Source organism: Polypterus senegalus, chromosome 2 (genome assembly GCF_016835505.1).
Source record: "Polypterus senegalus isolate Bchr_013 chromosome 2, ASM1683550v1, whole genome shotgun sequence".
In the NCBI taxonomy this organism is placed as follows: Eukaryota; Metazoa; Chordata; class Cladistia; order Polypteriformes; family Polypteridae; genus Polypterus; species Polypterus senegalus.
Genome location: NC_053155.1, coordinates 269,275,628 through 269,288,379, shown reverse-complemented (window position 1 = coordinate 269,288,379; position 12,752 = coordinate 269,275,628). Strand labels below are relative to the sequence as shown.

Sequence of the window (12,752 nt, the reverse complement as noted above, 5' to 3'; positions counted from 1 at the left end):
TGTGAAAAAGTAATTGCCCCCTTGTTAAAAAATAACCTAACTGTGGTGTATCACACCTGAGTTCAATTTCCGTAGCCACCCCCAGGCCTGATTACTGCCACACCTGTTTCAATCAAGAAATCACTTAAATAGGAGCTGCCTGACACAGAGAAGTAGACCAAAAGCACCTCAAAAGCTAGACATCATGCCAAGATCCAAAGAAATTCAGGAACAAATGAGAACAGAAGTAATTGAGATCTATCAGTCTGGTAAAGGTTATAAAGCCATTTCTAAAGCTTTGGGACTCCAGTGAACCACAGTGAGAGCCATTATCCACAGATGGCAAAAACATGGAACAGTGGTGAACCTTCCCAGGAGTGGCGGCCGACCAAAATTACCCCAAGAGCGCAGAGACAACTCATCCGAGAGGTCACAAAAGACCCCAGGACAACGTCTAAAGAACTGCAGGCCTCACTTGCCTCAATTAAGTTCAGTGTTCACGATTCCACCATAAGAAAGAGACTGGGCAAAAACGGCCTGCATGGCAGATTTCCAAGACGCAAACCACTGTTAAGGAAAAAGAACATTAGGGCTCATCTCAATTTATCTAAGAAACATCTCAATGATTGCCAAGACTTTTGGGAAAATACCTTGTGGACTGATGAGACAAAAGTTGAACTTTTTGGAAGGCAAATGTCCAGTTACATCTGGCGTAAAAGGAACACAGCATTTCAGAAAAAGAACATCATACCAACAGTAAAATATGGTGGTGGTAGTGTGATGGTCTGGGGTTGTTTTGCTGCTTCAGGACCTGGAAGGCTTGCTGTGATAGATGGAACCATGAATTCTACTGTCTACCAAAAAATCCTGAAGGAGAATGTCCGGCCATCTGTTCATCAACTCAAGCTGAAGCGATCTTGGGTGCTGCAACAGGACAATGACCCAAAACACACCAGCAAATCCACCTCTGAATGGCTGAAGAAAAACAAAATGAAGACTTTGGAGTGGCCTAGTCAAAGTCCTGACCTGAATCCAATTGAGATGCTATGGCATGACCTTAAAAAGGCGGTTCATGCTAGAAAACCCTCAAAGCTGAATTACAACAATTCTGCAAAGATGAGTGGGCCAAAATTCCTCCAGAGCGCTGTAAAAGACTCATTGCAAGTTATATAAGCGCTTGATTGCAGTTATTGCTGCTAAGGGTGGGCCCAACCAGTTATTAGGTTCAGGGGGCAATTACTTTTTCACACAGGGCCATGTAGGTTTGGATTTTTTTTTTCTCCCTAAATAATAAAAATCATCATTTAAAACTTGCATTTTGTGTTTACTTGTGTTATATTTGACTAATGGTTAAATGTGTTTGATGATCAGAAACATTTTGTGTGACAAACATGCAAAAGAATAAGAAATCAGGAAGGGGGCAAATAGTTTTTCACACCACTGTACTGTATTTGACAATTAACATTAAGGCGAAATTTATATATGTGTCACACAACTGCAAGCTGTATGAAAATGCGATATGAAGATTAACAGTTTGCTGTATACAAGGATATAACCCAAAGTTAAAGACATCTTCTAATTGTAAAACAACACATAAGGATTTTTTTTTAAATGTATCCAGGCATAATATACTGCCAAACAAAAGAAAAGCTGAGCATCACCTATTGACAGTAATTACAACGTATGCAGTATGGCCCAGCAATACAAAAAAATGAAAATAAGCATAAGATTGATCTACAGTATATGAGACATGATATCAGAAAAACAAAGGTTATCATGGACAAATCACAACATTTTAATTCTGAAGTGTTACCTGGTTAGCTGCACCATCTCCATACAGACTCACACAGACTTCATCAGTTCCTTTATATTTGCAGGCCAAAGCAACACCTGCACCCAGAGGTACCTGTTTCACAAAAGAACAATACAGTTAATCCAATTTAGGGTTGAAAGGAGCTGGGGCCTATTCTGGTAGCCTTGGAAAGGAGGTACTGAGAGTTCTATACAGGGTGTCAGTCCATGACTGGGTACTTAACAAAATGATGTGTGGCTTATTTTACTCTTAATATCAAAACCCCTGTGTAAATCATCACTGATTAGCACAAAGACTAACGCTGACTAACTGCTCCTACTGGGGTCGTTAAACTATGCCTGCATTGGGAAATTTATTTCAGAAATGAAGACTAAGTACAGTAAATGTAAGCAATTATCAGTGCTGTGATCAATTAAATACTTGCCACTAATAATTCATATTTATTAGTTTTATTTATTATAGCATTACAAACAAACACTTATGACCGTGACTCCAGCTTTTACGTGTTTTAAAAAGAGAGAGAGAGAGAGAGAGAGAGAAATACTTTGTCACCAATTATATAATGCGATTTAAAATTTTACTCTTCTGACAATGGCAACATGATTTCAGATAAATCTGAAAACAAATTAGCATTAAGTGTAAACCGTATATCAGACATGTTACATGCTATGACGCCCTTAACACTTAAATCACAACTAGGAGATCAAACTTATATATATATATATAAATGTCTATGAGTGGAAGTGTGTCTGTCTGTCCAGCCCTGAAGTGCGAGGCTACAGCATGAAGCTTAAAGAAAGTGCAGAGAGGAGAGAAACTCACTTAGCTGCTAATACACAAGCAAAGGCGAGCACATTAGCAAAATGAAACCTCTGAGGAGAGAGAAACTCGCTTAGCCGCTAATGCAGAACCAATGCGATCGATTGATTGATTGAAGTGCCAGATTCATGGTTTCTAGGAGCCCAAGTGTTTTACAGCACAGGCTTACACAGCTAGTTTTATATAATTTCCATTTGTGTAGTTACTACATCAAAAGATTTATTTTTTGACTTTTATCACAAATGAACTCTTTCCATTTTTGTGAGCTGACACGCTCACCTTAAAGAACAAATAAAATTTTCAATCTGATGGCAACCTGCTGCCATCCATAAAGTAAGTTAGTTCCAGTAATTAATTTATAGAATGTATTAATAAGCTGCAGCACTGGATGACCATATCAAAAGCAGCAAGATATCAAAAATAAACAAAAATGATGCAGGTGTCGGAATCCTACGATCTGGCAAAACAGACGAAAGGTTTCACAGTAATTATCAATTTTCTTTAATGAATACTCTGAAAATGGCTATACATCAGGACACGTGAGCTCTGTAATGGAATGTCAATCTATCAAGGCCTGCCTCCTTCCATGCAAACAATGCTGACAATGCTACATTCACAGCACATAAAAAAACATTTTGTTTACCTGTGCACCTACAATACCATTGCCACCATAGAAATTTTTAGCATACATGTGCATTGAGCCACCTTTTCCCTTGGCACATCCACCTCTTCTTCCTTTGATAGTCAGGAGAAAAAAAAAATTTTATTCACTCCGACTCATTCTATTAGAATGGTAGAAACAGCACAAAATATAAACAATACTTTGCTTAAAATGTACATTTTCTACTACACAAGATTAATATTTTAAAATGTATCATAGAACAACCATTTTGAATCTAATCATAAAATGTATTCACAATGAAAAGATTGCCCCTGCCCTCTCCTCGGGCCCTCCACTTCGCTATGTGCCTTTCTGGTCCTTGTGTCCAAATGATGCGGAGTCAGCGCTCATCTGTGTTTTAAGTCAGGGCACAAGGAGTCTATTTGTGTTCAGAAAATGGAGTTAACCAAATGTATTAAATGTTGCAATTTAAGTGACATTTAAGTATTTTCTACACATTTTTTATTTGGCAAACATCAACAGTAAATTAAATTCTGCTACTAAGCAAAAAAAAAAATACACAGAAAATTTTTAAAACCAATAAGACAACATAATTTATAATTAAAAAAATGAAGCATATAGAAAGTTAGATAGTGCAGTGCCGCCTAATCTGATAAATTTGTCGAGTGGGATGGCATTCGAGTGCTAAGGCTGGGCAGCAGTGGCCAAAGAATATCATACAGAATTAAACTAAATGGGGATCTTTTCCTCCTTCACAGATTCAGCCAAAATAAAACATGTAACCTTAATATTTATTTTTCATTAAGCCTTTGTTTCTGGAATTGAGTCAAGCTAATAGTCCCCATAGACATGTCTTGGTTGTAAAAATTAGAAAAATACTGATTGTGGAAGTCACATATATCACAAATGCAAAATATAGATGTGATGCAGAACAGCGTGCCTAGAGTAACATACCAAAATTAGTGCAAAATAAAATGATTTTTATATATATATATATATATATATATATATATATATGCATACATACACACACACATACAGTGGAACCTCTAGATACGATCACCTCTGTATACGAGAAATTCAAGATAAGAGGGAAGTATGAGCGAAAAATTCGGATCTAAATACAAGCATTGGCTCGCGTAAAGAGCCACGAGCCAGGCTGTGGGTATGCGTGACGCGTTTCCTGATCCGCCTCGATTCGGGGATTCACCCAAGCTGACGCTGCCAGCCCGTCGGCTCACTCAGTGTTCCTTGTTCTCCCGTAGCGTGAGGATCTACACGTTTGTGCGCTTGTGATTTCATTGTTTCGCTGTAGCAGTTCGCCGTATAAGCGTATCCAAAAATATTGCGGAGATGCAGACAGAGAATAGGAAACGATTGCCCTCAAGAGGAGTACTAGGGTGTTGTACCGTGTTAGCCATTATGAATGTAGAGAAAAGCCAAGCAAAATGACACCTTTTATTGGCTAACTAAAAAGATTACAATATGCAAGCTTTGATTACATCTTGCCTGAAGAAGGGGCCTGAGTTGCCTCGAAAGCTTGCAGGAATAGCGGGGACAGTAGGGCTTGATGCTTTACCTATGGTACAAGAAAGCACAATTGAAATGTCTAAACTGCAGGTGATGTTCGCTGAGCTTATACAAGATATAACGAAAACCGAGAAGGCAAATGAAAAAGCAAGGACAAAGGCACATGAGAGACTGAAACAGGAAATTAAACAGGAGTTGCAACAAGCAAACAAAACGCAGCGGCTGATGCTGCAACAGGCAAATGAAAGGCTCCGACAAGAAATGCAAGTGGAGATGTGACAGGTGCTGGGTAAAACTGAAACGCATTCTGATCAGTTGGAGGATCTCAAGGAGACATTCATGACTAGGATTGAATTAGCCGAAAATTTAGCTACCAGTGCTGAAGAAAAGGCAGAAAATGTCAGCTCCAAATGCAAACAACTCGGAGACAGACTGGCTGCTTTGGAAGATGGGAGTTGAAGGTATAATGTCAGAATTGAATGTCTGCCTGAGAATCGAGAAAGTTCAAACCCTGTGCAATTCACAGCTGAACTTTTTTCTAAAATAATCGGGGACGACTTTAAAGCAGAATCTGAGATAGCAGCGGCTTACCGCGTACGCAGATCAAACACCGTTAGACCCAGACCTTTTATAGTTCGTTTTGAACGATTATCATTTAAGCTAGAGGTGATGGCACTCCTCAGAAACAAGGAAGATATTATATATGAAAATAACCACATTCGTATCTTCCCTGACTTCTCTCCAGCAACAGCTTCTAAACGCGCAGCCATCTACAACATTAAACAGCGGTTACGGCAAGCCAGCGTCAAATACAGCCTCTTGTATCCGGCAAAACTGAAAGTGGAATGGCAGGGTCAATTCTACGTTTTCGCTAGGAAGAAAGAAGCAGAAAAGGAATTAAGAAAGCTGATCCTGGGACTATACATAATAGTGAGTCATGGCGTTTAATGACAAAGCAAGGATTAATAATCTACTGTCTAATCTATTCGTTTTAAAATACGGGTTTTTATCATCATATATTCTCATTATTACTAGTATTACTAGGGCGCTGTTTATGTTTTATTGTGCTTAATTACTTTTTCTTTTTTCTCTCTAATTATTTCATCTCTACCCTAAACGAGACTGTTCAATATCATACCCTTGGTTTATTGTTATTGCTATTACTGCATTAAGACATGTTATCCTTATTCTGGACACATTTTTAACACCATCACCCGGGTTTATTATCTGGGTGTATCATCTTAATGCACTAAAATTGCTGAAGACTATATATATATTTTAAGTGTAATATTTTATTTATTTATTTATTTATTTTTTTAAAAGACTATATTGGTAATAGATATCTCTATCTTTTAACCCTAAAATGCCGCTTCTATTAGCTGACGAGAATTGTATGGAATTTATATCCAAACAAATCAAATTCTTTCTAGAGACAAATACATCACCCGAGATCTCTGCAGGAATACTCTGGGAAACTCTTAAGGCCTTCTTAAGAGGACAGATTATCTCATATCTTTCTCACAGAAATAAATCCAAAGCCAAGAAAGTAGCAGAGATAAAAAGCGAAATTACTAAAATAGATGAAGAACACGCCAGACTACCAAGCGAGACTCTACATAGGAGGAGGCAGGCTCTACATTCGGAATTAAACTTCTTAACAACTAAAGAAACTTAACAACTAAAGAAACTGAACAACTAAAGAAACTGAACAACTAATCTACAAATCCAGACATCATTATTATGAACGTGGAGAGAAAGCTAATAAGCTTTTAGTTCAACAAATTAGGGTTAGGGTTAGGGTTAGGCAATGCAATCTCGGTAATCACCAACATAAACGGAGATAAAATCGTCGAACACAAAAATATAATGCACACTTTCAGAGACTACTATAAATCCCTATATACTACGGAGTTTAAAGAAGACAATACACAACCGAATGCATTTCTGGATACATTACAGATACCACAAATAGACGCTTTTAGTGCGGAGGAACTTGATAAACCACTGGCGTTATTATAATTACTATATGCTATAAAGTCACTCCAAGGTGGGAAGGCAGCAGGCCCTGATGGCTACCCTGCAGAATTTTACAAGAAATCTTCCGCTCAGCTAGCTCCCCTCCTATTAGCAACATTTACAGAAGCCAGAGATGACCAATCTCTTCCTCAAACCTTTCGCCAAGCACTAATCACGTTTTTCCAAAACAAAATAAGGACTTATTACAATGTGCATCATACAGACCAATTTCACTTCTGAATAACAACATTAAAATACTCTCTAAAATCATAGCTAGAAGGATGGAGAAAGTGCTCCCCTCGGTAATATCACAAGACAAAACTGGATTTATTAGGGGCCGACACTTATCTTCAAATCTTCAACGCCTGTTTAATGTAATATACTCACCAACTAAATCAAACACCCCAGAAATATTATTATCATTGGATGCAGAAAAAGCATTCGACATGATTGAATGGAAATACCTTTTTACTACATTGGAGAAGTTTGGGTTTGGCCCGAACATTTGTGCATGGATTAAATTACTGTACACTTAGGGCTCATTTATACTTCACGCTCAGAACTCGTACACGTACGCGCCCGCATTATGGCTGCCACGTGTTCCCAGCGTTCATTTCACGCGTCCTCTGAGCAGGTCCTCAGAAATTAACGCGACGCGTGCGTGAGTTGCAGTACCAGCAAAAAGTCGGGGGGCGCAGTGTGCTAAAAGTCGGGACGTGACGTCAGAGTCTCTGTTTACTATCTACATGTGACAGCAAGCCTCTGGAGATCCTTCGGGGATCGATGTACGCACTTTGCTGTTTGATGAATGGCTCAAATACAGCGCTATACATTATGTAGCCGATGTGAAGTTGCAAAAAAAAATAGACGGCACAAAAGATGGTATGTGAGACTTTTAAAATGTATCGTGTCATTTATATATGTCTTTTTTATGTTTTAATTTTTGCAACTTAACAACAGCAACATAATGTATAGCGTTATATTTGAGCCACTGAGAAAAAAATAAAGGACACGGTGAAAACGAGTATTTTGTGATTAAAGTGGAAATTTCGGCTTTAATCTCTAAATGTCCACTTTAACCTCGTAGTTTACTTTATCATTAAAGCAGACGGTCGTAAACGTCATCCCAGTTTTTAATCACTACGAGCTTCTTCGACCTGACAGCAGGTAAAGTAAAACAATAAAAAATAGATGGCACAAAAGATGGTATGTGAGACTTTTAAAATGTATAGTGTCTTACGATCGGGAATATGTGACGCTTGAATATAAAAGCACCACAAATGCATCTGTATGTCGGCATTTTGCTTCAGCAGCGGAAAGCAGCAATAGATCGCCAAACAGAACAAATTAAATGTATGATATTCCAACTCTCTGCACATTTAGAATCTTTAGATTTATACTTGATATCACTTTCATGATGAAATGCATTAAAATGTGTATGTTACATTTTACATATAATTTCGTTTAAATAATGAATACTGTTAATAAATACACACATGGGGGAATAATTACACACATGGGGGTGTCACGGTGGCGGAGCGATAGCACTACTGTCTCGCAGGGAGTCATGTTGCTGGTATTCCACACTGTGCTCCGGTTTCCTTCCAAAGATATGCAGATTTGGGGATTTGGTGCCGCTAAAATGACGCTAGTGTATGTGTGTGCTTGTATTCACCTTGCGATGAGCTGAGGCCTCGTCAAGGGACTGTTTCTCACTCGTGCCCAATGCTTCCTGGAATGGACACATACATCCTTGGATTTATGGATTTAATCAATAAACATCCTTTTCAGAGATATTGCGGTAAGGTGTTATCGGAATTTAATAGGTGTATTAGGCAATTCACAACACAGAGAAGCCGAACATGTTCTCACCGCGATAATATCTCGCACTGCCACCTGGTGGATTCCTCCAGATTTACGTAAAGTACACGCGCAAGTATAAACACTACAACGCTTGCGTAGCAGGAGTGTCCGCTACAGCATGCGTCGCGTCGCGTGAAGTATAACTCCGGCCTAACCCAGAAGCTTCAGTTTGCATCAACAACATTTGCTCAGACTACTTTAAACTTGAACATGGCACTAGACAAGGATGCCCCTTGTCACCTCTGCTGTTTGCGATTGCCATTGAACCACTGGCAATACATTGTCGAAATACTGATCAGATAAAGGGGATTAGCAGAGAAGGACTGGAACAGAAAATCTCATTATATGCAGATGACATGGTACTGTATATATCGGACCCAGAAAATTCTGTGCCTGCAGTCTTAACAGCACTCACAGAATTTCAAAAGATCTCTGGTCTCAGAATTAATCTGAATAAACGTGTACTCTTTCCAGTGAATTCTCAAGCATATAATATTAGATTAGATACCCTACCTTTTATCATTGCAGAACAGTTTAAATACCTAGGGGTAAACATCACAAGTAAACATAAAGCTCTATATCAACAAAATTTCACCGTCTGCATGGAAAAAATTAAACAAGACTTGCATAGATGGTCAACCCTTCATCTCACACTAGCTGGAAGAATTAACACTGTTAAGATGAATATTCTTCCTAAGCTCCTTTTTTATTTCAAAACAGTCCAATATACATTAATAAATCATTCTTTAGGCAATTAGATTCAACAATAACCTCATTTATTTGGAATTCAAAACATCCACGCATCAAAAGAGCGACCCTACAAAGACAAAAGGCGGCGTGGCTCTACCTAACTTCCAGTTTTATTACTGGGCAGCAAATATACAGGCAATAAGAACCTGGAAACAAATAGAAGAATATACACAGGCCTGGACCACAATAGAAGTAAAATCTTGCAGTACCTCTTTGTATTCCTTGCTCTGTGCTCCAATAAAACACGTTATCGGCAATATACAAATAACCCAATTGTGCTCCACTCACTTAGAATCTGGAACCAATGTAGAAAGCATTTTAAGACGGAGAAGCTTCTATCTGTGGCACCTCTGCAAGAGAACCACCTCTTTCAACCTTCACAAACATATGCAGTTTTTAATATCTGGAAAAAAATTTGGAATTAACTTGCTTAGAGATCTTTATATAGACAACGTCTTTGCATCCTATGAACAATTACATTCCAAATTTAACATTCCAGCTACACATTTCTTTCACTATCTTCAAATCAGGAACTTTGTTAAACAGAACCTTCCAGATTTTCCTCATCTTGCACCCTCATCCATGCTGGAAAAATATTGCTCAATCTCAAGGACTTAGACTCCATCTCTACAATATATAAAATCATTTTACAATCCCTCCTTTCAAAGATCCAAGAGGACACTGGGAAAAAGATCTCTCAATTAATATATCAGAAAAGGAGTGGAAAGTAGCAATGCAGAGAATTCACTCGAGCTCCATATGCACAAAGCATACAATTATACAACTTAAAATTATATATCGAGCACATCTGTCTCGACTAAAACTCTCCAAAATGTTTCCAGGGCATGATCCAACCTGCAACGTTGCAACCAAGTCCCAGCCTCACTGGGTCACATGTTCTGGGCCTGCATCAAATTAACATTATTCTGAACAAAAATTTTTAATTACCTCGAGACAGCCTTGGACTCACAATCCCTCCCAACCCATTAACACCTGTGTTTGGGGTTCGTCCAGATGGGTTTAAGATGGAGAAAGACAAACAAATTGTGATTGCATTCACTACACTTTTGGCACGCAGACTTATTCTGATAAACTGTAAGAACCCAAACTCTCCTCTTTTAAGTCAGTGGGAAACCGATGTGTTATATAATTTGAAATTGGAAAAATCAAATACTCAGTTAGAGGATCCGTACAGACTTTTTTCAAAACATGGCAGGATCTAATCAGTAATATTTTAAAATAAGTTCATGAAGCACAGAGAACTTATTAATTTAAGCCTTAAATTTTACACCGTTTGGCTTGCTCTCTCTCTCAGGGGTGGGGATCAATCTGTTCTTTAACTCAATTTTTCTTTTTGTAAAAACTCGATTGCTTTGTATGGATTGCAATAAAATTAATAAAATAAAATAAAAAAAGTTAGTGAGCACATACATGAACTCGTGATGCCAATTTCTGAAATATTACTACACTCTGTAGAAATTCCTTTGGAATAGAACTTTCCCCAGTGTTGCCCCATTATGTAAAAGGAACACTGGGACAATCCAAGTAATTACAAGCCAGTAAGCTTAATATACATTACAAAAAATAAACAGACTCAATTAAGGGAAATATTGAGTCTCACATGGAATAACTGTGATCAAATCGGTATGGATTTACACAGAGGAGATTATGTTTCGATAATGTTAAAATTCTATGAAACAGTAGCAAAAAGCATACAATGAGGAAAGGGCATATGATCCTATGTATCTTGATTTCCAAAAAAATTTGATAAGGTCCCACATGAATGTTAAGAATCAGACTTAAAGAGTTGGGAATTCAAGGTGAAGTATGTAGATGTGTGCAAAATAGGCTCAAGTATTGAAAGCAAACGCAAAAGGAACTTTTTCCTAATTAGGCTGATGTTAAATGTGGTATCCTCAAGGCATTATTACTAGTGCCGGTGTTCTTTTTAATAGTCATAAATGGTCCTAATAAGAATACAAAAAAAGCTGGTTGGGCTTTCAGATGACACAAAACTAGGCTGAGAAGTGGATTCAGAGAAATCAATAAAGGGAGACAGGCTTGCGCAGATTTGTGGCACATGAAATGTGCTGTATATTTATCTATCTAAATACAGGGTGAGGCAGAAAGGACGGACTTTTAAAAAAAAAAATCACATTACATCTTGCCTGAAGAAGGGGCCTGACTTGCCTTGAAAGCTTGCATATTGTAATCTTTTTAGTTAGCCAAAAAAAGGTGTCATTTTGCTTGGCTTTTATCTGCATTCATAATGGCTAAAACGGTACAACACCCTAGTACTATTTACAAAAATCACAAAACTGTAAATTTTTTCTTACAAAGAAATTTATTGAAAGATTTGTGTTCATATTGAAATAGCATTTGACAATTTGTAGGGATGGAAATGCAGGTCTAAATGCAAAATATGCTTTACCGAATGATTACTGAGGCCAAGTTCAGAAGAATGTTTCCGAGCAGATCGATTTGGACTGCGCAGCTGGGCTAGTCGTATGCTTTCCACATTTTCAGGGGTACGTGCCATTCGTGTAGCCCCCAGCATTCTTTTGTTCATTAGTGTACCTCGTGTACGAAGTGCTTTAACCCAACGTGGGATAGTGTTACGAGCGGGAACATCTTTATTTCTGTGAATATTGAAATGGCAACGAAACTCATGCTGAACTGCGGTAATAGATTGGTTGTTCTTGACAAAACAGTCGTACACAAAAACGCGGTGTTCTATCGTCCAGGGCTCCATGGCTTCAACTAAAAAGAAAATAAAAAAAATGCTAAGACTTTGCGAACCTAACGCCACCTACCGCACATCTGTCACTCCACCTAGCCATTTCAAAGACGTCCGTCCTTTCTGCCTCATCCTGTATGTAGGAATATTAGACTTGAACACATGTTGGAAGGACGAAACCTAAAAGAGCACCCTGGAAACTAGGAGTAGCCTAGTCAGACTACAACCAGTCACTGTATAGAAGGCATTATAACGGGTAATAAGATGTTTGATTATACAGCACACATGTGGACTACAAGAAAGATAATACTTAAGCAATATAAGGCACTGGAAAGGTCTCACCTAGAATACAGTGTTTTGGACTTCAAATTGTAAAAAAGACACTGAAGCAGTGAATACCTGTAAGTTCAGCCAAAATTTCACGTACGGACACCCCTCGAGTATAAGTATAGCCATGTGCCCGATATGCAGTGATTAAGTGATCTGTAAGCCTGATGCCTGACTCAATTCCAACTGCACATGCTTCCTAAAAAAAAAAAAAAAAAAAAAAAATTAAGTCTTGCATATCAAAATAAATTCATAAAACATAATTGGTAGTTTTTAAATCTTGCTAATCTTTTTTA

General features: G+C 38.1%; 1 protein-coding gene across 2 annotated transcripts in view; it reads right to left on the bottom strand.

Moving 5' to 3' along the window:
* Window positions 1–12,752, bottom strand: part of LOC120523868 (pyruvate dehydrogenase E1 component subunit alpha, mitochondrial) — a 49,428-nt gene that overhangs the window by 16,368 nt on the left and 20,308 nt on the right. For both annotated transcript variants that reach the window (XM_039745540.1, XM_039745541.1), the window contains 3 exons: window positions 12,529–12,655; window positions 3,255–3,346; window positions 1,793–1,885 (listed from right to left, as the gene is read on the bottom strand). In XM_039745540.1, the coding sequence (XP_039601474.1) occupies window positions 1,793–1,885; window positions 3,255–3,346; window positions 12,529–12,655 (312 nt within the window). The remainder of the gene's footprint in view (window positions 1–1,792; window positions 1,886–3,254; window positions 3,347–12,528; window positions 12,656–12,752) is intronic.